The sequence below is a fragment of the Zingiber officinale genome, chromosome 8B (assembly GCF_018446385.1).
Source record: "Zingiber officinale cultivar Zhangliang chromosome 8B, Zo_v1.1, whole genome shotgun sequence".
NCBI classification, from domain to species: Eukaryota; Viridiplantae; Streptophyta; class Magnoliopsida; order Zingiberales; family Zingiberaceae; genus Zingiber; species Zingiber officinale.
In genome coordinates this window covers 16,517,260-16,542,413 of record NC_056001.1, presented here as the reverse complement: position 1 = coordinate 16,542,413, position 25,154 = coordinate 16,517,260, and the positions used below count along the sequence as shown (strand labels likewise).

Below are 25,154 nucleotides of genomic sequence, written 5' to 3'. Positions count from 1 at the left end.
AATAAATAATAATTTTGAGAGTTTAGTAGAAGAAGGGTCATACCAACATGTGAGTAGCACGATATCATATGTTTATCTTAATCATAAACGATAGCTCAAAATGTAGGAAAGACCAACGACAACTCTTATGTATTTAATTTGAAGGTAGCACATGAGCTCCTTATGGTTGTCGTAGAGAATGTTATGCAAATCTTCCCATACGCTTTTGGCCTTAATTTGTCATTAAATGTCTTAAATAGGGAATTTCATATTATCTCTGGTAGAGTATGCCTTGTAGTCCCTAGGATGTAGTACAAATAGTAGACACATGACATTTTTAATTTAATGACCAGGGGTTGATTCTTAGAAATGGACGACTTGTTGTCATCCCACCATGTACTTAACATCTATGTACCTATATTTACCTCTCTTTATATTCGTAGGACTGGCATTAAAAGGGCCGCTAATACCTTATATCTCTTAAATGAAAAATGTTTTACATTGGTCTATTTTTATTCTTATGCATTTTTCAATTTTCAAAAGGGCAGTTCGGCTTTTAAATATATATATATATATATATATTAATGATTTACATGACATAATATCATTTTTATCATGTACTATAGAATTAACCATAAAAATGAATTTGAAGGAAAAGAAGCCACCTTGCCTTGCGTACAGAGATCATAGATCATGTGCGTGCATCAGGATGGGCTCTCTACTTTTTCATGCAAATTTTACTGCATCGATATCTTTTGCTCTTCTTTCCACTATCCTACTCCCATTAGTATATTTTTTGATTTCCAGCCCTTTGTCACCATCACAGCGACGAAAACCTGAAAAAATATCTTCCAATAAATTTACCTACGATAAAATTAGGAGCTCAGGCTTGGTATAAATTGCAATTGCAATTTGAACCATTGTCATAGGCATGATTCCAGAATAACATGACAGAAATTAGCACCAAAATGTCACCCTGACATTCCTTATCAATTCACTTCACCTACAGGCTTCAAACTTTAGATCAATGTTGACTATAAGACAAATGAAACAATAATCGGAAAACAGCAAAATGCAGACCAAAGTTTTAACTTATTTTTGTGATTTACTGTTTAATGGCCTTCCTCTCTCTAAGAGATTTGAGGGCCTTCTCGCGGAGCTCAATCTCAAGCTTCTTCTCTTTGGACTCAGTTTCAAATGAACTGTGGGACAAATAAGGCCCTCCTTTTCTCATAGCAGCTGTATCATTGAGATCCTTATCAGGTTCGGAAGGTTTATACTTCTCCAAATGTTGTTCATGTCTTTTGCGGTGCTTCTCTTCGTGCCTTCGCCTCTTTTCCTCCTTGCGCAATCTCCTCTCATCCTTCCTTCGTCTCTTGGTTTCCTTCTTGTCTTCAATATCAGAATCAGATTCATAATCAGAATCTGAATCTCTTCTATGTTTATCAAACTTCTTGTGCTTTCTCTTTCCTGAACTCCTATGTTTCCGTTCTTTCGTCTCTTCTTCATAAATTGTTACTTTGGGCTGCATTTTAGCATTAGGAGAAAGCATCAAGCTTTGTCGATCACGACTGGAATGTTTTCCACCCCGCACTCCTCTTCCAGGACCATATTCTCGACCATCTAGAGACTGTGACACTTGTGATTCATTTCTTCTAGAAATATTCACATCACTGCCAGCCAAAATATATGATTGTCAGATATGCATGCATCAAAATGGACAATAGAGCTAGCTACACTTCAAAAGAAGCCCGTGTGCGCACAAAGAAAAAAAACTTTGGTTGGAAATAAAGTTCAAATATTCCAAAAAGTATTTCAAAAAAAAATCCCCTGATCAGAGTTAACAAAAATATCATGTTCCAAAAAAGTTCACTACAAGAAATCAAGAATCATATATATTAAACACAGTTTCAACCCTAATTAGCCTCATTGCACCCATCACACGATCAAACTTCTAATTGTTCCTTCTATATCCACCCACTAACAAATGTTTTCCCAAAGAAGAAATTCTGACTCCAAAAACTATAAGCCTAGTTTCCTTGGTCTTGACATAAAGCCTTGGTTGAGATAATATTTTCCATTTGATTGATGGAAAACCCTTACAGAATAAGCCTTGACATGAAAAGTAACTTTTATCAAAGACTCTTCACAACTTAGACTCTTCACAACCTTGTTTTAACTTATGAAGTATTTGGATGAGAAATGCTATAAAAGGGCAACCCGGTGCACGAAGCTCCCGTCATGTGGGGTACCGGGGAAGGATCCATTGTATGCAGCCTTACCTTGCTTTTTGCAAGAGGCTGTTTCCAGGATTCGAACCCGTGACCTTTTGGTCACATGGCAATAACTTTACCGTTGCGCCAAGGCTCCCCTTCCTGGATGAGAAATGCTATCTGGCCCATTATTTGTTAATGCTAAATGAATATAACTATTTAGGTATAATGAATTGAAACCGGAATCAATAAAAAGCAAATGATATTGATAACAGAAGAATGTAAGAGTAAGCTATTGAAAGAAGTAAAAGGATCACCTATTATGTTCATTTTCCTTTTTCGATTTCACATTTGTCGGATGGCTTTGGATGTCTGCACAATGAACCAATTGATAACATGTAAGTAAGAACATTCTAGATTGAGTTATTAGCAGAAAAGTTATTTCTTTGTCAACTCTGATTTAGAACTTTACCTTTCTTAGATGGTGAATCAACGTTGTGATAACCATCCTCACTGAGAATTAGCATGGCCATGAAAAGACAACACGAGATTGAGCAATTATTTTGCAAAAACATAAAAAAGAATTAACTTTACCTGAGAAAACCAGAATGTTCCTTTTCATTATTTATTCCTATGACATCCTGAGGTATTTGTTTCTCAAATTGTTTGGTAGTAGTATCTTCAGACAACCTGCAAAACAATTTATATAATAAGCTTTAGCATAAATTGACATCAGGCCAAATGCAATGCACATACCTATTTCTTCTTGGGCTTGTTCTCCTTGAATTACTAGGTGAGGTTGACAGCCCTGAAGAATTCTCAGACAACTCGCCATGATCCTTGTCATGGATGTCAATTTGACCTCTAGAATCTCGACCAGAAGACCTAGAACAGCCTGACAATTTGGGCGGAGAGTGGCCTGAGATATTGTGCATGGTATGTTCATCCACCACTTTGTGTGTAGCACCATGAGTCAATGACCGTCTCTCCCAGACCCTACAAGAGAAATAAATTAATAAATAAAGTAAGACAAATGCAGTGTACATACTTAACATTTTCATTCACATGAAGACAATAAATTAATGGAAAGATAAAAGGGGTTTTGAAGGACCTATCAAATGCATAGCCATCCTCATGTCTTCTAGAGTTGACACCAATATTTCTGCTCTCAGTTTCCCTACTTGAACCTCTAAGAGTCCTATTAGGACTGTGACTGTAGCAATTGATCAGCGTATCAGACAGGATAACAAAAATTAAAGCACAAAAACTTACCAACTAATCATGACCTTTTCCTCGTTTGAGATGGTTGTGAATCAGCACCATAACCCCTAGATAGTCTTCCTTGGCGTTGAGGAGAAGCATCTGGAGATGATGTCCTAGGTGACAAGGATCTATGTTGCTGAGGAGAAAAGGACCTACGTCTAACAGGAGACATGTGACGCATTGGAGAAGATGATCTTCTATGGTAAGGAGAAGGTGATCTTCTACAGAATGAAGGAGAAGGCGATACTCTGCAATGAGAGGGAGGTGATCTCCTATGATGTGCCAGAGAAGGTGAACTCCTATGTGTTGGTAAAGGTGACCTCTTGTGGCGTATCGGAGAAGGTGACCTCCTTTGATGTCCAGGAAAAGGTGATCTCCTGTGACTTTCAGGTGAAGGTGAGTCTCTGTGATGCTTAGAAGGTGAGTCCCAGCGACCTCCAGGAGAAGGTGATCTCCTGCGATTTTGAATGGGAGATCTATAATGTGAAGTAGGAGACCTATGGCACAATCGACGTCTATGCAACGGAGATCTACGCCTTGTGGTTGAAGGCAACCTTCGTTTAGCATAAGGAGATTTGTGTCTCGGAGGCGATGTATTATTCCTAGGTGAATATCTACGGTGAGGAGAAATAGATCTTCTCGTTGGAGACTTATATCTCCTTTCAGATGAAATTGAATGCCTCAATGGCGAATGATACCGCCTACTAGGAGAAACCAAATGGCTATGTGACTGGGAAGATACAGATGCACTCCTTGACCATCCTTCCCTGTTAAAGCAGCATGTGAGCTAGTTGAGTTTTAGCATAAAAACCACCATGGATAAGACCTCAAATCCAGAGAGAATCATGATGGACACATAAATGAATGAAGTGTTCTGAAGTTTCTGTTAGTTAACATCTTGTATATCCTCTCTTTACTATCTACTAGCAAAGAAAAACCAGTGGAGAACCTAACTTCCTCAGTTATTCACCGTCATTATGTCAAATAGATTTAAAGATATAATAAATATTGCAAAAAATAAAGGATAAAAATTCATAAGAATTTGCTGAATTTAATCTAAATAATTTGCACACATTAATGAATATCATAACCAGATACTTTCAGTAAAAAGGAAACATCTATAGGATCCAAAAAAGAAGGTACTTTGAACTCCCACATTTAGAAGCTGATTTGCTGAATGATAGGCATGGTGAAGAAGTCCTTCTGAATAAAGACAGCATGATTATGTAGTTAAGACTAAGAAACCAAACCCAACATATAAAAAAAAAGAGAGCTCTGAATCAAACAAACAAAACAATATTACCGAATAGGAGAAGAATAATCATGCAAGAGTGGTCATAGGTAGAGCCTAAAGAAAAGACGAAGAAAAAACATTTAGCTTACATCTTATCAAGCTCACAATACCAAAGATCTATATTTTCCCTTGAATACTATTTGTATTTAGAATATATTAACTAGAACTATCCCATTAAATTTTATAAGAACAAACAAATACTAGACCAAACTTTACCTCATGGGATCAGTAGTAAAAAGCATATGCTACAATCAATGGTTGCAAATGCCTACAGGCTAAAGAAAGATCTATTAGAAATTCAGACATATAAAATCAAATAAAAGAAATAGGAAATGACTGCAGCATAGTTCTATTGGTGAAAAGACGAATGGACAGTAGTAGCAAAAGGTAAAGTGATAAAAAAATAAACCAGAATCAAGAATGCACTTTACACTCACAGTAGACAACAAATAGTGTAAATAACCAGCTCAAGAAAAGTATTGCAAAAACCAAATAAGAAAATATTAACAGAAATCAAAATGTAGTATTCCTATTTACTACAATAAAATGAAATAAAATGCAAATCAATCTTTGAAAAAAAAAACAAATTATTTGTTCAATATATACAATCTAGCAACCAGCTCAGTATAAAAAACTTGCACACATACATTTAGACAGCATTGCCTCTGTTGAAGTAGGATAAAAATATGTCATCCCAAAATGATTAGTCATATTTAGGAGGGAGACACCTCTTAGTATTCAGACACCATGGATCATCAGATTTGTCCATGTGGACTATGAACATCAAGAATCCTACCTTCAGCACGCCCCTCACCCCCATCAGACTTGAAGGTATGGCTATACACACCTTATGTGCTTATCTGCCTCATCATTCCACATCAACAAATAATTATATTTAAATTAAGCAATATCTTGAATCTTATGATAATTATAATTAGTTTTAACTAGGTGACATTCCACTACCAACCATGTCATTAACACCAGTTCGTGTTACAATGATTTTACTAGAAATGGTCCAAATCATAGATCAAAATCAGCTGAGTTAGATCAGGACTGGTCCAATCCCATATTACTTGATTTCTCACATTTCATCAGAATTCAACATAAGAGTGCAGCAAAAATGGAAAATGCTAATGTTATCGATATCAAAAACCAAACAGAAATTTGTCACTCTTCCTACCACCCTCATTATCTCAAGTACCAAAAAAATGCATGCTCACCCACATTATTCCCACATTCAAAGAAAAAAAATATGGTCACGACACCATGCACTCAAGAAAAAAAAAATCCAGTCCACTCCACCAAAAATTATATGTTGTAGGCCTACTATTTAAAAACCCACTTTTGTCTCCTAATATCAAATGTTGCTTTTGTCTCCAAACTTGCAAACAAAAGATCCATACAAGTAAACAAAATTCCCACACATCAATTCATTGTTCTCAACAGACCATTGCCATGCCCATCATGACAACATAAAATTCCCTCCTCTAGGTCTCTCCATTATGATGAGATCATATTCCTTAAAATGTCCTGAGGTAAACATCATGACAACATAAAATTCCCTCCTCTAGGTCTCTTCATTATGATGAGATCATATTCCTTAAAATGTCCTGAGGTAAACGATTGACTGCAATTATCACCTTCAAGAACCCTTGAAGCTTTTTTAAATTTGTTGTTGAAAACAAACACACTTTCCAAGAGGGAAGCATTGTTCTATTCATTGTCATGTAATGGTGTCGTGCAATCTTAAATGTATCATAAACAAATAGTGTCATTTTGGTCAACATAAAGCTACTAAGATTTATTAAACTAAATTGTATGACAAAAGGTTATTAAAGATTTTCAAAATTAGTTTACTTTGTCACCAGGACAATTCATATCATATATATATATATATATATTTGGTGCATGTCATGCCACTTTCAAGTTGTCTCTATTATTCGTGTTTTAGATTGAGTAGGATCATGTGTTATCAAACCATGTCTAATATTGTCATCCCTATTTGCCTAATCAAGACTTGGACAATTTTCTAATCCTTGCATCAGTACCATGTTGTTAGAAACACACCAACGATCAAGTACCACACGCAAGAATAGCTAGTGTTTGCTGGGATGTAGAGACAAAATGAAATCTCTTAAAGTTTTTTTTGAAAGAGCAGAATTTATCTATTTTAGAGGATAAAGAGAAGATTTTTTCAAATGAACTTGCTCTATTCCATTTTTTGTGGGCGTATTACAGATATGTAATCATTTTTACAAGGTCCCTTGGAGTGATTTTGTTGGTTTCTGCAGAAAGGGATCAAGTTTCAAGGGAATCCAGACAGAAATCCCTTGATTGCTTGAAGTGAAATGGGCAGAGGAGGGTCCTTCCACACTGTGAAATAATCAAGTTTGTACACATCTCCTTTCTCTCCCTTCCTTCAATGAATCCACTCCTTTCTTTGTCTCTGATTCCTTTCTTTCCTTTCAAAACAAATAAGCAGGCCTAATAAATAACCCCAAACCCTTGGCTAAAAGTGGCTTATCTTAGCTAAGTTTAATGCATATTCAAGGTATATAGGTGTATTTTTTTTTAAAAAAAAAAGCAAGGTTCATAAGTTTCAGTAATCGTAGAATACTAAAATGTTGATGTTTTCAGTTTTCACTTTGCATACTTCTAACTAGTAAAGCATGCAACTTATAGAAAGAATGCATGCTCACTGAAAAAAAACTGATCATTTAAATGATTTCACTGTTATTTTAGTTTCCAAACAAGTAGCATTTTGCATGTGCAGAAACTTACAGAAGAACTATAGTGGTCATAAATATGTAAAGCACATTGTACTGACCACCGTTTTACTCCTGGACTTTTCACTATCTCTTTATCTTTCTCCTTCTCTGATTGAATTCTTGAATCCCTCGACTGTGAGTGTCTTGAACTTGAGCCAGAAACAACATTTGCAGATCTTGAATGACCAGCTTCTATGTCCTACAGTAGTTTGAGGTAAAGATATATAAACTGAACCCCAAAAATTGCACAAGCTAGCTGAATGGCTTAGATAGACAACATGAGTCAAAATAAAAAATTTCTATGGTATTCAGAAAATATTAAAATCAAAATTGTCAAAATACCATCCTCTTCTGTTTCTCTTGCTCGATTTCTCTTCCTTCCTTATCCTTTCTCTTCTGAATTTCTTGAGTGATCAGATCATTCTCAAGCTACAACAACAGTAAGATCTATAAGAATTGACATGGAGAAGACAAAAGCTTAGTGACACGAGGTATAAAACTGAAATGAAACCTTTCTTTTTCTCATTTCTTCTTGTTTTGCATCCAAGAACTGCTGAGGGACACCGCTTGAGTTATTCTGAGCACTAAGGAGAAGTCCCCAAAGCTCCTTCATGAACTTCCCAGTATTCTTTTCTAGAAATCCTGTAAGCTGGATATGCTTCCCATCCACTGCCTGCATAACAAGTAAGAATAAGATGCTTAACAACACAAACTAAGTGCAGTAGTTACACCCAAAAATAAAACAATATAAAATAAAAATGGCGGAAGCAACATGCCTTGACATCCAAAAGTTCATAGACAAAGTTAATGAAAATTTCGTGTAGGATCGAAAAGAATTTAGATATCTTCACATTTGCATGATATTGTCCACTTTGGGCATAAACCCTCATGGTTTTGCTCTTGGGCTCTCCCCAAAAGGTCTCATGCCAATGGAGATATCTTTTCTCTTTATAAACTCATGATCTTTCCCATGTGTTTTACAATGTGAGACTATGTTTGCAACCCTGCAAACCCAACAATCCACCCCTCAAACAAAGGACCACATGCTTCCCAAGTCCGATCCTTTGACCCACCAGGTCCTTTACCCTTCGGTCCACCCGACCTACTAGAACTTCCTTTATCTGGTGTCTGGTCCTCTTAATTCGAACATAGGAGCCCCCACTTTCTTTGTTCGAGGTAATATTGTACTCACATGGCTTAATCAGACCATGACTGTTGTGTGCTTTTAGATATCTCCATATTTGCATGATATTGTCCACTTTGGACCTAAGCCCTCATGATTTTGCTCTTGGGCTCTCCCCAAAAGGTCTCATGTCAATGGAGATATCTTTTCTCTTTATAAACCCAACACTTCGTCCTCAAATCCAAGAAGCTCTGTATCCCTAGTAGCAATCCAAGGCCTGATAACATCCATCTTCACCTTCGTCATATCCACATAAACATGAAGTTGGCCTAAGGTTCCATTTTGTTTAAGGAAGAAACAAAAATACAAAATTTCCATCGCTGGTGATAGCATACAAAGGTTCATCCAGGAATCTCCAGATCTAAAAACAAGATTCACTAAAAAACCAAAATCGCCGTCTCAATTCGATCTACTAATTGAAATGATGAGACCTGACCACTCACCGGGTGCTCTAGCTCCGGCGGGAACTTATGGGACTTGAGAAGCTTCGTCTGCTTGTTGGAGAAGCGGGTGTCCTGCTCCGCCGATGTGCCCTGAGGTAACGACGGCGAGTTATTAAACCCCTAATCAAATCCCAACATTTGCATGGAAGTAGAAACCAACAAGGGAGATGGATTGGCTTACTCGGAAGAAGCCGCCTGACATCCTCCTCTTCCTCTAGGTCTTCGAAGCGGAGGAACGGAGAAGCAGAGCGATCAGGAGAACAGAAAAGTGAACCCTTGAAATCGGAAGACTGCAAATCGAGAACTCGAAGGTTTCTTCAGACAAAACGAGCAACTGACCAGAGCGGCCGAGCCCAACTGGCCAACAAAACGAGCAGTCGCTAACTCATGTTTATTTTTTTTTTATTTTAAAAATTAAAAATATATCGTTGTTTGAACTAAAATATTGGTTTAATTTTTATATTCCATGATACCCTTCTATTTCAAAATTCCTACGCAACAATTTGCTTCATCTTCAGTCGTCTTTCTTGCACTGCTAGCGTCGACCCGGTGGATCGAGATCGTGTAATCAGGATTTTCAATAAAGAGGGCCAATTCAACTTTGATCAGTGTTCGGGTTAAAATATCATTGATCAAACTATCGGTCAATAAATTTACTAATGTATATTAGTCTCGAAAAGATCTCTACTAATGTTGATGAAGTCATTGTGACCAAGTGGGGCTTAATTGTCCTTTACATTAATCAGGTCGCTAAGTCTTTGAAGAAGGCGTGAGCTATCCTCGATATTGACCAAGTAGCCAGAGAGAGATCTGAATCGTCTGGAAGTCTCCTTGACATACGTGGAGGCTTCCGATACTCCAAGTATCACTCGGGTTCTTTTCTTCCTACTCGTTCACTCTTTCTCTTGACCATGGTAGAGCTCTAACCTTCTTCCTCTCTTCGAGCGATGTTCAGCCAGAATCAGTGAACGACCATGGCCCTAGGGTTTCCACCAGTCTTGTTGTTGTGAGGTTCAAGACAACAAAAGTAGATTGATATGGGTGTTAAATGAAAATCTCGGGCTGACGCGTGCGAAAGGCGAAGTCAAGGTGAGATGAAGGTCCAAATTAAGGAAAGGTGATAGTCAACGGGTCACCCCTGGGATGCTTTCCCTCAGCCGATACATTATAACTGCATATTCCGTCAACCGCCTCATTGATGACGTCAGTTACAAAAAGAATGTACACAGGTAGCGGAAGATTCCTCAAATTGGCTATATGCCTTTCAGGATATATATATTCCATTGCATGACAACTTTTGACACCCGATATTCTCTATCATCTCATGATTGTGGAGGTCATAGAGGTGATATATAAACAGGGGATTTCTGCTGATGGAAAGGTATGCACACTTCATACATTATATACTACGTGCGCGCCCTGCTATTATATTCATTCCTACCGTTCTCCTTCCTGCTCAAGCGAGGCACTAACTTAAGCATCAGAGGGCTTTCACCAGAGACCTCTTCCCTAGTTTTTGATGTTGATGTTCTGTTAGCTTGTTTGAGTGTATGTATGGAGCTTAGAGCACCTGCCAAAAGTCCCCGATTCAAACCAGAGGTCTTCGCCCAGTCAATGTCATAGCCACCTATCCAACGCTCCATCTCCAGCTTTCAGACATGATCATATTTGACACTGTCTGTAGGAAACTTGCCTGAATCTGAGGCTCAGAGATGGAAGAAGCTGGATGACTTATCACCGTTACTCTGACATGGGAGGAGTTAAAAATGCTAATTAACTCTCGAGTGCAAAAGTTAATGCAACAACAGCAACAGGCAACGATAGGCAGGATTATGCCGCACAATCTTGTCGCATCGACCATAGCTCACCAGATCGAAAGACGAGTTTGGGGGAAGGGGGGAGGCCCAGCGGAGTGCCAGCCCATTCCTCCGGTGGGTGAGTCGGTGCTGCCTTACATCCCACCAACCCATTTGCCGCCTGCACCCCCCCTTCTCTTTGGTTGTGCGCCATCGGGCGCTATTTCGTACGGCACCCGAGTAAATGGGCCAAGAAGGACTACCTCAAGAATCTTCTGGTGACGCACCTGCCCGAGAGGGGCATAAAGGAAAAGCCCCAATAACTTGAAGCTCTCTCGTGCAAATTATTGTAGGATCGAAAAGAATTTAGATATCTCCACAATGACATGATATTGTCCACTTTGGGTCTAAGCCCTCATGTTTTTGTTCTTGGGCTCTCCCCAAAAGGCCTCACGCCAATGGAGATATCTTTTCTCTTATAAACCCATGATCTTTCCCATGTGTTTCCAATATGGGACTATGTTTGCAACCTTGCAACCCCAACAATCCCCCCCTCAAACAAAGGACCATAGGCTTCCCACGTTCAATCCTCGACCCACCAGGACTTCCTGCCCCTCGGTCCACCCGACCTACTAGGACTTCATTGCCTAGTCGCAACTAGGACTTCCTGCCTGGTGTCTGGTCCTCTTGATCCGAACATAGGAGCCCCCACTTTCTTTGTTTGAGGTCAATATTATACCCACATGGCTTATTCAGACTATAGCTCTTGTGCACAGTCGGCGGTTAAACCTTCTGGCAGTCCGGACTCTGATACCAATTGTAGGATCGAAAAGAATTTAGATATCTCCACAATGACATGATATTGTCCACTTTGGGCCTAAGCCCTCATGGTTTTGTTCTTGGGCTCTCCCCAAAAGGCCTCACGCCAATGGAGATATCTTTTCTCTTATAAACCCATGATCTTTCCCATGTGTTTCCAATATGGGACTATGTTTGCAACCTTGCAACCCCAACAATTAGTACACCTTTCTCCTAGGGGATGGTAGAAGACAAGTTGCCGAAGCATTATCGTACTTTGGTAATAGGCGAGTATTTGGGATTAACTGACCTTGAGGATCACCTTCTAAAGTTCAAAAATTTTGTCCTCCTCCCTCAACATACGGACAACATAAAGTGCCAAGTATTTCTCATCATACTCTCAGACTCAGCACAAAGGTGGTTCAAGCCACTGTCAGCCGAGTCTATACACAGTTTTAAGAATTTTCACAAATCCTTCCTTCATCATTTCACCAACAGCCGACGTTACCATAAGACCCCCTTGAACCTTTTTTTGCTTAAGCAAGGATCCAAGAAAACTCTTCGAGCCTACATCAAGAAGTTCAATTAGGTGGTCATGGATGTACCTTCAACCACCCCAGAGATTTTGGTGAGTGGATTTTCCCAAGGATTCACGAACAATGATTTCTTTCGTTCCCTTATCAAAAGGTCGCCCATTTACTCAGTCGGATAACCAAGTACATCGATGTGTAGGAAGTACAGGTTGCCCGAAAAAAGAACATTTTTGCACCCGCCCAGATATCTGTTCTCGAGTGTCGCCTTCGCCTCCACAGCATAGAGGAGCCCGAGCAGGCCCTCAACCTTGTCCTCCTGAGCCTCAGTCTCAAGCTGTACAACATGTGAAGACCAACCAGGTAGAATGTTTCGAGTCCCTCAAATGGGCTCCACCCAGATTTTACACATACCATTATTTTATGACCCACAATATTCAGGACTGTTATCATTACAATCAGATGAACCGTCTGATTGCCCATCCATGATACTGCCGGTGTTCGCCATCCCTTGACCGTCGACCTTATCAACAGCTGAACAACCCATCCAGGAGAGATTTTTGAGGTGCCGATCAGAGTTAGAGGATGCCTCCATAGTAAGGAAATCGGGCTCAGGCCCCCAGTCGAGCAGAAGCAACCCTCAACATGGTAAGAAAAAAATTAGAATAATGCCGCCCGGGATGACATTGGCATGATCACTGGAGGACCAACTGACGGAGATACTAACGGGGTAAGGAAGTTGGCGCTCGTAGATTGGGAAATCCATGCTGTTGGATGCAGTCAGGAGAAAGCACACGGGCCTGAGATTAGATTTGGGCCCAAGTATCTAGAATGGGTGGAAGTGCCTCATGATGAAACTTTAATAATTAAGGTTGTGATAGTCAATTATACCATTTATCATATTTTTGTTGACACGGATAGTTCGGTCAACATAATCTTTAAACATGTCTTCAAGCAGTTGCAAATAGAACTGAGCGAGCTTCAACCCATGGTGACACCCTTATATAGATTCACGAACAATGAAGTCTAGTCCATCAACCAGATAAAGTTAGTCATATTCTTAGGGGAAGAATCCCTAATAAGCACACGTCTGTCAACTTTTATAGTTGTGGGTGCACCCTGAGTTTATAGCATCATTTTGGATCGACCGACCCTAAATGAATTCCGAGCATTTGTTTCAACCTTTTGTTAAAAAAATAAAATTTTCAGTAGATGATTAGGTGGGGGGGGGTCAAGAAAAGTCAACTGGTAGCACATAAATGCTACTTGAAAATCATGAAGACAGAGGCTAGTGCTGCCCAGAAGGTCTAGAGGATAGAAGTCAATACTATCCAGGAAGCACCACCCACGATGGTATATGAAGAAAAAGAGAAGGTACAAATTCAAATAGGTTGACCGAAAGCCACTACCCGAAATCGACTTGCCTCCAAAGCTTAAAGAAGAACTCGTCACATGTTTGATGCACAACAGTGATGTCTTTGCTTTGGAGCCTAAAGAGATCACGGATGTCTTACCTATGGTCATGGAGCATGCGCTCCATATTTTCCTTGATGCCCGTCCGGTTAAATAAAGAAAGAGAGATTTTGGGGTCGATCCGAATAAAATTAATCGAACAGAGGTAGATAAGGTATTGGAAGTTGGCTACATTCAGGAGGTGCAGTTCTTGAGCTAGCTAATGTTGTCCTAGTATCCAAATCAAGAAATAAATGAAAGATCTGCATCGACTTCAGGGACCTCAACACAGCATGCCCCAAAGATTATTACCCCTTATCGTGAATAGAGGTGAACTTAACTGCTGGTCGTGAGTTAATTTGTATATTAGACGCCTATCAAGGTTATCATCAAGTACTACTTGCTAAAGATGAACAAGAAAAGGTTAGTTTTATAACTATGGAAGACACTTATTACTACAATATTATGTCATTCAGACTAAAGAATGCATGCACCACCTATCAATGGCTCATGAATAAAGTGTTCCGGAAGCAGATTTAACGAAATATGGAAGTTTATGCTGATGACATTGTCATCAAGTCCCTCCAATCAACAAATCCTTGCACAGACATGGAAGAATCCTACCAGACTTTAAGGCGATACAGATTAAAGCTTAACCCCAACAAATGTTTGTTTGGGGCAAAGAGTGGGTGTTGCTAGGTTATATTGTGACAGAGGGGAGAATTAAAGTCAATCTTAGCAAAGTGAAAAATCTCCAAGATATGACTCCTCCCCATAACCTTAAAGAGGCACAACGTCTAACCGACTGGATCACCGCATTGTCTCGTTTCATCTCGCGATCGATGGACCGAAGCTTGCCTTTCTTCAAAGTACTTCACCAAGCTACCAAATTCTAGTGGGACGCCGACTGTGACAAAGATTTCTAAGAATTAAAAAAATTACTTGTCTGCTTTGCCCATACTTGCTAAACCAATAGCGGATGGACCTTTGTTGGTTTATTTTTCAACTAGTGAGCACACAATCTGGACGATATTAGTGAGATAGGAGGAAAAAAGTAACAATCTGTGTATTTTCTAAGTCATTCTCGAGAAATTGACGTATGGACTAGACTTGGCGGCGCAGAGTTTACGTCCTTATTTCCTTTCTCATCCAATTATTGTGCTTACTAATAGCACTCTTGGTCGAGTACTTGTCAATCTAGAAGTCTCAGGGAGGTTGATTTAGTGGATCACAGAGTTTAGTGAGTATGATATATAGTATCAAACCTGAGTAGCCATCAAAGCTCAGGCTTTAGCTGATTTTATAACAGAAATATAAAATCTAGAATCGGAAGAAACTTGGAGGATATATGTGGATGGATCCTCTACCCGACAGGGCAGTGGGATATGTATTCTCATGATATCGCCAAGGGAGGATAGGGTGCAATTATCTGTATGGTTAGACTATCGAGTTACTAACAATGAAGCTGAGTATGAAGGATTGATAGCCGGACTGCAGACCGCTCAGCATGTGGGTGCAACCCAAGTTTTAATTTATTAAAATTCTCAGTTAGCCGCTCAATAGTTATTAGTTCATTTTGAGATCAATAGTGAGAAAATTCCCCACTCATAGAACCAAACGACGGATGAGTTAGCTAAATTGACCTTCGCCACAGTCCCATGGATTTTGGACAAGTCTATTGAATAAATGTTATTGGTCGCACACATTGAGGGGCAGGCCAAGATAAAGCTATAGACTGATTGGAGGATGCTTTTGATTTTCTTCCTGTAATAGGGCATCTTACCCAATGATTGGGAGCAGGCTAGGATGATCAAGAAAAGAGCGGGATGATTCACTCTGATAGGGGGAAACCTCTATAAACGAGCTTTCTCTCAACCATTGCTCAAATGTGTCCGTCCTGAAGATATACAATATCTCCTGCAAGAAGTGCATCAAATATCTTGTGGGAATCATCCGGACGGCCATTCGCTGGCTCGAAAAATGTTACTGACCAGATATTTTGGCTCACTTTGCAGGTTGATGCAGTTCAGTTGGTATCAACTTATTTGTATTGCCAAAAGCATCAGAATATCCAACATCATCCCACTGAATTATTGAAGACTTCTATATTTTCGTGTTCATCTGACCAGTGGAGTATGGATATTATGGGGTCATTCTCGATATCGCTTGCTCAAAAAAAATTCCTCTTAGTAGCAGTAAATTATTTTTCTAAAAGGGAAGAAGCTGACCTCTCAGCTAAAATAACCGAGTGGATGATCATCAAGTTTTTATGGCAAAATATTTTGTGTCGGTTTGGGACACCACACAAGATCGTTTTAGATAACAGAAGATAATTTCAAGGGAGGAAGAATCGAGAGTAGTTCTCAGGCTATGGTATCACGCAGATTTTTACCTCAGTAGCTTATCCTCAAAGCAACGGTCAGGTGGAGGTTACCAATAGGGAGATTATCAAAGGACTCAAAACTAAACTTGATCATGTTGAAAGAGGTTGGGTCAATGAATTACCTAGTGTGTTATGGGCTTACCGCATACCTCTCGTGAGGCAACAAGTATGACCTCTTTTAATCTCGTTTATGGAGGTGAAGTAGTCGTCCCGGTCGAGGTGGGTGTGGAATCTGATCGAAGGTGGTTATATGGTGAGGGCAATGATGGACAACATCTTATGGAACTGGATATGATAAAAGAAATCAGAAACAAGGCGGCATCTTGATTAATGCCCTATCATCAGAAAATAAAGTAGAACTATAATAGGAGGGTCATTTCGAGATTTTTTTCAGGTGGGGATTTGGTATGGAAGCAGATTAAGTCGGTCGGAAACGTTAACAAGTTGGAACCACGATGGGGAGGGTCATATAGAGTAGTGCAAAAGCTTACTTCCGGATCTTATTACCTCAAAGATGTAGAGGGGAGGAGATTAGAGTGGCCTTGGAACACTAATTATTTACAGCCTTATAGGGCTTGAAAGTATGCTTGTAATTAACTCGTGTATTATGCTAAATCCTTATGCTTAATGAGAGTGTAGGCCAATTTATCTTGAAAACCATATAAGTCCCAAACTCTCGTGCACCAGGCCAAGTTATAAGCGAGCATACTCTCGCGCCAAGGCCCAGACTCCTAGGCATCAGGCCGAATTATAAGCGAGCATGCTCTCGCGCCAAGTCTCAGACTCCCATGCACTAGGCCGGGTTATAAACGAGCATGCTCTCGTGCTAAGTCCTAGACTCCGGTGCACCAAGTTGGGTTATAAGCGAGCATGCTCGATCTCCTGCTTATATATCTCTCAGAGTCCTGTGCACCAGGCCGAGTTAAAAGCTAGCATGCTCTTGCTCCAAGTCCCAGACTTTCATACACCAGATCGGGTTATAAATGAGCATGCTCTTGCGCCAAGTCCTAGACTCCCGTACACCAGGCTGGGTTATAAGCGAGCATGCTATCACGCTTATATATCTCTCAGACTCTCGTATACTAGGTCAGGTTATAGGCGAGCATGTTCTTGCGTCCTTATACTCTTCCTAACCTCAAAATGTCCATTTAAGTTACAAGTAAGTCCAGTAGTGTATTTCATGCATATTCCGTCTAGGTTAATTTCTCGTTTAGATGAATTATATACCGCACAAGATATATAACAGTTATTTCACCCAAAGTATTCGCACCAGTTAGTGAAATCATAAGTGGGATCGCTCGCATGGGCAATATTAAGAGTTCGACCTAGATTGGAGAATCTTTTACTTGATTTCTAATTATGGTCGGACGGATAATTGTTCTGTATAGAGGTATGCCTTGTTTGAGGCAACATTCATCTCGAAACTACCGTAAGAAGCATTTTTATATTTAAGCTCTGGATCCTCGGGCAGTCAAACCCTCCTTATGATTCTCCTGAAGAAGGTCGTATTCCAACTCCAACATTCAAAATTCAAGTTTCACACTAGTTACATGGCACAAACATATAAGCATATCTTACATTTAGTTAAACTTGCTTAAGATACTCTTGGAGAGTCCTCTTAATAGTCGTTGTCAACATATAAATCTTCTGGGAGGTTCGACTGAGAGGTAGTAGCCACCCTCACACAACTATTGAATCACCCCTTCAGCCCCTAGAGTGAGTGTGTCTGCAATTCGGTCCTCAAAGATCTCACCAAATTTTCGAGACTCAAGATAGACTTTTTGCCTGACCTCGAAATGATCATCCTCTTTAGCCTTATAAAACAATAGCTCAGACTTGGCAGTGTCTAGTTTAGCTTATAGGGATTCTAGTTGAGCTTCTTGTGTGTCTAGGTTATGTTGTTATTCCAAGATTTGCATATCTCTGGAAGATAATTCTCTAAGTCATTCGGTAGATCCCGAAGCAAAAGAAGTCTTCAGCTCTTATAACAAGACGATCTACCTAGCTAAGTCTGATAATGCTTTAGTTTTTAAGGCTATTTCCACTCAGACCTTAGGTTTTTTTTAACCTTTTTTTTATCTTCTTGGTAAGACTCCCCCAGCTGCTGAGACTCTCTCAAGGTTTGCTCCATTCTTGCTAGCAATCCTGCTTGAAACTCTACCTCCTTTTGCAACCTGGTCGTCTCCTCGCTAGTGTTGGAGGCAGAAAGTTTCAATTCCTGAATGCATTCCTTCAGAATTTTATTGTTCCTCTCTAGGTCTACTACTAGGTGGCTTATGTTTAACCCCAAGGCATAGAACTAGAAACGAACAATATTGAGAAAGATTGTTAGAAAAAAAACTCATTTGTTGGAGGAAATAACTCCAACTTACCAGAGTGGCAGCCTGAGCGTGCTCATCAACACGCTCATAATTTGAAAGATCCCTTGGGTGTTTTCTTGCATTCACCTAGGACTCAGCTAAGGGACCCCGTAGCTTCAAAACCCCATAGGGATGGTAGGCCAAAAGAGGAACGGTGGCACTTCCCTGTAGGGATGGTAGGCCAAAAGAGGATTTAAATTAGCATTCGGGTTTGGCAAGAGAGCTTGGCCTTGGGGAGACACCTCGGCTAGAGCCGGCTAGTGGGGGCGGGCACCCATAAGACAGGGGGCGATGAAATTGCACGACTGTCCCTAGCTGTCATGTAGACACGGGGAGAGGGGATGCACTGGTCGGCTCACAAATAGCATGCTCGGACGGAGAGTGAACCATGACCATTAGTTCCTTTTCCCGGGCATAAGTTGGAAGCTTGGCAGTGGACCACTTCAGAGTTGGTCGTTTGGACAAGGCTAGAGCGCTTGGGTGATATCTTTTGACAAGTGGGACATTTGAGTTACTAAACTCAGCGGGGGCTGCTGCTATCAAAGGAAGGTTCGGAGACGAGGTCGCTAGCTCAGCTTCACGCTTTTGCCAGATATTCTCACCTAGTAGATTTAAGGTGTCTTTATTTACCCGGGCTCTGCCAAAAAGGAAGACTCTCGAGATGATATCCATTGCATTCACGATACGTGTTAGACACAATCGGAGGAAACTATTATTCAAGGCCAAGTAAAAGAAAAGAATGTGAGTCTTACCAAAGGAGGAGCACTACAAGAAAACATACCTTCAGAAATGAATTTTTAAGAGAAAATTAAAATTTATTTTAAATTTTAATAAATCATAAACAGATTTACTACAAAATTACTAATTCGTTATAGTTAAATAAAATATAATATATATAAAAAGATTTGAGATTGATTTAAAATAAATTTGAGACAAATTTATAAACAACTTTTTATAAACAAAAATAAATACAGATTACAAATGGAATCTTAAACAAAAATTATATTAGTCATAAAACCTATTTAAAAAAATTTTAAATAGAAAAAATCTATTTTAAATTTATATAATAAAAAGAAATTTATTAAGTAATTAAAAATTTTATTTTATTTTAATAATATAATATCTAAAATAATTTTAAACTTTAGTCTCTAATTTATTAATCTGAATCTCTTCGTGCCATAACATTCGAGATTCTAAGTTAATTTTAATCAAAATCCTAATCTCTTTTTTTCCCCTCTCTTCTGCTTGCATCCCAGATTTTTTTCTCCACCGCCCGCAGCCAATTGTTGCCGAGACCGCCTCGACACTTGTTGCGTTCACTGGCGCAATCGCGTTGTGCGACCACTACCACAATCGCCGACGTGGACACGTGGTAGCCTCGAGCGTCCAACTCGTGTGGTCGTTGCCCCGGGAAGTGATCACACTCGCAGTTGCGAGAGTTTGAGTGTGCACGACAGACTCGCGTGGTCGCTGTCTTCACTACGCTCGCATCCAAATTGCAGCCACAACAGTTGCCACCCGAAAACACTGTAGCAATGACCACGACAGAGGCCGAGGGAGTGGATCACACGAATTGGATGTGTGCGCGGAGAAGGCAGCGACCCTTCTTGAATAAGGCAGTAACGACCCAAAATTCTGAAACAAATAATAAGATTGTAATTTACGAGTTGCCTTCTCTTCGAACAAGAATATGTTTTCAGTTATTAATTTACTCAACATGTGTGTCTGATCATAGAATAGTTTCTAGTTTGGAGTAACCATTGAATCTACACTTTCTATGATTTTCTTTAAGTTGGCATAGTATGGAAAAAGATTCTAGGTTATGTGTTTGTAAAAGTGAAAATATTTCATGAAACTGTTGTCAGATTAGTTAATAGAAACAGGTTTCTTTCATGTCATGAACGGTGTCTTTTGTTTTTATTTGCAATTGATTGATGCAAACCTTATGAATCCAAGTTATAGTTATGCAGTAAAAGAAGATTCACTTCTTAGGAATCCAAGTTACAATAAGCTAAGAGAGATGTTGAAATTCATGTCAAGAATGAGATATAATAGTTACAAGAAACATGCAAATGCAAGTCAGCTTGTAGCTAATAATTAAATGGTGATGAGTTATTTATAGAATTGGTATTTATCAAATTTGACTTCTAAAGTTATGAACGTAATGTGTGTGCTTTTACGGCCCCCTACGAGGTGAGGAATGACAAAACTCAATCTAAAACATTTGCCAATAGAGCCAAATGCCTCTAGTATTGTCTTGATATAGACATTCAAGATTTATACTAACTATTCCTTCTTTCATACTACTTTTTTGCCCTATTGTACTTTGAATGCCTTTGTCTTATAACAATTTCAGATATTCTCAAATTTTATCAGTTTTTTTCAAAGTAAACTTCAAATTTTTAGGCTATTTTTAAAAAAGAAAGTTGGGTTCTAAAATCCCCCTTGTTTAATGGCAAAAAGATCCATTAAAAGACATCCACAATTAGTTGCATTGGACTTACCGAATATGATTTTCTTTAGCAGGTGCGCATGATTAACTATTTGGCCTATACCATTTTGGTTTGTATGCTTGTAAGACATTTAATATTGATGCACGATTTCAAGTACAAAGAAGGATAATATTTAATGCGAGCACAGATCTCCTGGATCACTTTTTTTGTGGTTCAAGGGATGTGCCACTCGTATTTGCGGCTGGATCGTGGCCGTGATCTTGCCGTAAATTATTGTGATCCCTTCCTGGGTTTATCTTCCCCATCAGGTTATAGTTTTTGTTTGGAGCGGACGGTCGGAGGTCGCCCGGAGGCCTCCAATGGTGGATAAGTGGCCAGGTTACTGGGCGCCGAGCGAGAATGTCCTCCGAGCGGCCTCTGACCGCCCGCTCCGAACAAAAACTATAACCTGATGGGGACAGTGAATCCAGGAAGGGATCGCAACCATTTGCGGCCGGATCGCGATCACGATCCGGTCGCAAATACAAGTGGCACATTCCAGGAGATCCTGCCTCATTTAATGCTAGTTAGTGGTATACAATTTGAAGAAATTATTGGGTTATATATATTTACTTTAATGATGATGTAGGTAGGAAACATGATACAATGCCTAAATTTGACAACATATCAAATGAAATATAGGTTCATGAATGCATAAAAGGTAGCAAGGTACCGGAGAATTCGTGGATAGCAAATTGGCCCAAGTTAGTGTAAGTCAAAATAGTTAATTGTTTCTCTTTTTTTTATTATATTGTGTGAACATTTCACTTATATGTTTTTATATTTATTAGACTAATATAAGTTATTATAATATGGATAGGAATAATATAGAGAGAAACAAAATCTTGATCATCACTCGTCTTTCATTCAATCTCAAATCAAGGTAGAATGTGATAGGTGATCCATATAAATTGAGGGTGTATGGATTTGGACACGATCAATATTTTGGATGATCATAAAATGGAAGTTCTAATAAGATGTCCTCTAATGAGAAGAAGAAAGAACTGTCACAAGAAATTGAAGATCTGTGCTACTAACAAGAGGATAGAGGAAGAAATTATTAAAAGTAAAAAAAAAATAGAACTTGTTATAATAGAAAGTAAGTAGAGGTGGGATATACAAGTCATTTATATCCAAGAGAATTTTATTTTCGCGAACATAGTGATAGATGATGTAAAGATTAGATTATTTATGATGAGATTTTAAAATTTATATGATTATAGTTTGATTAATAAATTTATTTAGATTATGTAAATATTTATTTATCTCAATGTTAATTATACGATACTTTTTTTTATTTAAAAATTAGCTATTTTTAATATTTTTAATTTATTTAAAATGTGAGATTCTTTCTTGTAAAAAATATATAGATGAGAAATATAATAATTCGAATATAAGAAAAATTAGCGATAAATTTAAAAATGAAATTATATATTGATTTATAAATAGAATTATAAATAGACTAAAATTATATTTGATATATTATTTGAGACAGATTAATAACAGATTTAAAACAAAATTTAGAGATGGATTTTGTATTTGAAACTAATTTAATTTGGTCAATTTATAAGCGACTTTCTAATTTGTTTCTAAATTAGAGACGGAATATTTCTGTCTCCTAAATTAGCAACGGACTTTTCAATAACGGATTTTAGAAATGGAATATTTCATCTCAAACTTTCAATAACAGATTTTTTCGTCTCTGAAGTCATGTTTTCTTGTAGTGGAGGTTAGTTCAAACCTAGCTGGACTTAAGCCGAACATGTATAACAACTCCTTTTGGAGTAGCACTCAAATATCAAACTTTAGTCCAATCAATTTTGATATGGCCCTGCTAAGACATGGCTCTCCGTCGAAGTCACCCAAAGTGGGTACAAACGGAAGGCTCTGTTGCCAAGTGTACGACTAGGACACCAGAGTCGAAAGGCGGATGAAAAAATATTTGCTCTCCCAATCGCCGCCTTCCGATAAGATTTTCTCAAAAAGATTGAGTTTCAGTCGAGAAGCAAAGCAAAAAATACCCTCAACCACTTGTTGAGGATAAAAGAAGTAGTGAAATAAATTGGAGAGGGGAACCTCGAATAGGTGAAAACGATGGACGTTCCGCACATTACACCAATAGAATTGGGAGTTAGCTGTTGAAGAGGAATACGAAAGTACTGGCTCACCTCGATGAGAAAAGAAGGGAGAGGGAATCGCAGGCTCGGCTGCATTTGCTCCTTAAAGAACGTAATGCAATTTGGAGGGCGATGGTGGGGACAAGCATGCGCAGTTGGTATCATGAGGTGCAGAGAAAAGGGAATGTCATAGTTATATTAGATATCATCGAGGTCTTTGTCGAGGAATTGGGAGACCGAGAGGGTATAGGCCGAAGCAGAGGTAGCCATCAAGAGGACTAAGAAAAGGATTCGATTAGTGAGGTGGAGAAGGAGAGGATGGAGAAGAGATAAGGTCGTTGGAAATCACAAGTCAGAAGCTCTAGGATCAAGAAGATGATGAAGACGAAGGGTTTAGAGTTTTTAAAAGGTTCTATGAGAAAACTCTTCAAATGTGGATCGTCTGATTGGAAAAATGAAAAAGCATGCTAATGATCATGGTTGTTGGATCATAGGATGAGGTGATGTTATTCTAAAAAATTGTGCGCCGATTGTTATGTTAGAAAAGTAAGGTTGGCAAACACTTATCACCAATAAAAAGTGCACAATTATGATGGGTGAGACAAGTACATCAATTTTCCGAAAAGTTTGTGCTTATATCAAAGTAGATTCGCCCCTATCGCTAAGTGGTTAACTCAAAAGACCCCTGATGTTCGGTCGGCCTTAAGCAGAGGGCGGTCTCTTATCACTCCACCCTTTTTAAGCGCTTAAGGAACCGATTGACCTAAAAATTTATTCGTCTTAAAAATTGGTCGATCTTGGTCCTGTACGTCTAAGAGACTGCCATTATTTGTGAGTTTTATCGCACACCCAACCGGGAAAATGTGCTCACCCAGTGAAAGATAGGTGGATACTTTAAGTTCTCTTTTAAAATAACAAGATGCAAGGAGGTAAGCATAGCCACAGATAAACAAATAAAACATTCAAACATAATTTTAAAATATTAAGGGTAACGATCTCGATCACATAAATTAAACTACAAGAGTTGCGCTATGCATCAGAAAGTTTAGAAAGACTACTTTAAAATAGGGAAAATTCAGGCAGGCGCTCTTTGGTAAACCTTTGGCGGCCAAGGAAGTTGGTGGGGGGAGTCGAAATTAGGTAGCCTTTTTCTTGTAGCAGCTTAATCGCACCATCGGCTCTATAACTAAGAGAGTTGATGAGGGAATCCATGATCAACACATTGAAATCTTCTGATGCTAAGAGGGTCTTCCTCCTCGCTTCAAATCGATCATCTTCCCCTTCTTGATAAGAAGTTAGCTTCACCTGGGAGGCTGTTGACTCGATCGAGAGACTTGCTACTTCAGATTTACTGACAGTTATAATAGCTCGTTCATCCTCTAAGTTTGTCCGGAGTGTCTCCAACTTGGTTTCTTGGGTGTCCACCTTTTGTTATTGTTCGGACGTCAATTGGACTTGGGTCGCGAGCTCTGTAACATAGGTAGCCTTCGAGTCTTCCAGTTGGGCGACAAGGCATTGGATTTTGATAGTCTTCTCATCTAGCTTAGCCAGTATATTATCTCGGAGAGTGGTCACTGAGCGAAGCCTATCTTCTGAAGTCTTTAGGGCAGCTTCAGCTTTCTGCGCTTGCTCTACGTCAATTCGATTATTCACTCGAACCTCTTAAAGTTCTTCTTCTATTTGACTAAACCATTTTAGTTGAACCTGGCTTACTTGGCATGAGCAAGAAGAAGTACCAAGTGTGTCTGCCCTGGATAAACATTTTTTTAGATCCTCATTTTCTTGGGTCAAAGCTGTAAAATAATGTAGTATGCCCAGCCCAAACAGCCATTGCTGCAAAACAAGGATTATCAAGAGACATGCACAATGAAAATAATTAAAGGGTTAAGGGGGTACCATAGTTAGATCAAAATAATACTTGTCCATCACACCTGCCATCAATAGTATACGACCATTGGATAAAGGTGTTGAGGATAGGGAGGTTGGGGTAGGGGCGGATGAAAGATTATATATGATAGAGAACTTGTAGAGCCTCTTAGGCTCTATACAGGAGGGGGAGGCCAGAGCTCCCTCCATGGGGTGC

At 39.1% G+C, this 25,154-nt stretch overlaps 1 protein-coding gene across 3 annotated transcripts; it reads right to left on the bottom strand.

Annotated features, from left to right (window-relative positions):
* Nucleotides 1-936: 936 nt before the first annotated feature.
* LOC122014266 (serine/arginine repetitive matrix protein 1-like) lies at nucleotides 937-9,503 on the bottom strand. Of its 3 annotated transcripts, XM_042570452.1 has the most exons (13): nucleotides 9,325-9,499; nucleotides 9,144-9,233; nucleotides 8,029-8,190; nucleotides 7,860-7,946; nucleotides 4,966-7,716; nucleotides 4,599-4,803; nucleotides 3,479-4,222; nucleotides 3,304-3,405; nucleotides 2,949-3,188; nucleotides 2,787-2,882; nucleotides 2,665-2,705; nucleotides 2,510-2,564; nucleotides 937-1,652 (listed from the first exon to the last, which is right to left on the bottom strand). In XM_042570452.1, exons 6-13 carry the CDS (start codon nucleotides 4,673-4,675, stop codon nucleotides 1,085-1,087), a joined length of 1,923 nt encoding a protein of 640 aa, XP_042426386.1. In that variant the 5' UTR covers nucleotides 4,676-4,803; nucleotides 4,966-7,716; nucleotides 7,860-7,946; nucleotides 8,029-8,190; nucleotides 9,144-9,233; nucleotides 9,325-9,499; the 3' UTR covers nucleotides 937-1,084. The 3 variants fall into 3 exon arrangements, with proteins under 3 accessions (XP_042426386.1, XP_042426385.1, XP_042426387.1); XM_042570451.1 differs by lacking the exon at nucleotides 4,599-4,803 and having other exon boundaries at nucleotides 7,577-7,716; nucleotides 9,325-9,503; XM_042570453.1 differs by lacking the exons at nucleotides 4,966-7,716; nucleotides 7,860-7,946; nucleotides 8,029-8,190; nucleotides 9,144-9,233; nucleotides 9,325-9,499 and having other exon boundaries at nucleotides 4,599-4,950.
* Nucleotides 9,504-25,154: the final 15,651 nt, after the last annotated feature.

Coding starts and splice junctions, on each gene's coding strand:
- LOC122014266 (XM_042570451.1), bottom strand. CDS start 9,345: ATGTCAGGCGGCTTCTTCCGA. Junction 2,565..2,664: donor TGATTCACCATCTAAGAAAG/GTAAAGTTCTAA, acceptor TTCATTGTGCAG/ACATCCAAAGCCATCCGACA. Junction 1,653..2,509: donor AAGGAAAATGAACATAATAG/GTGATCCTTTTA, acceptor TTTGGCTGGCAG/TGATGTGAATATTTCTAGAA.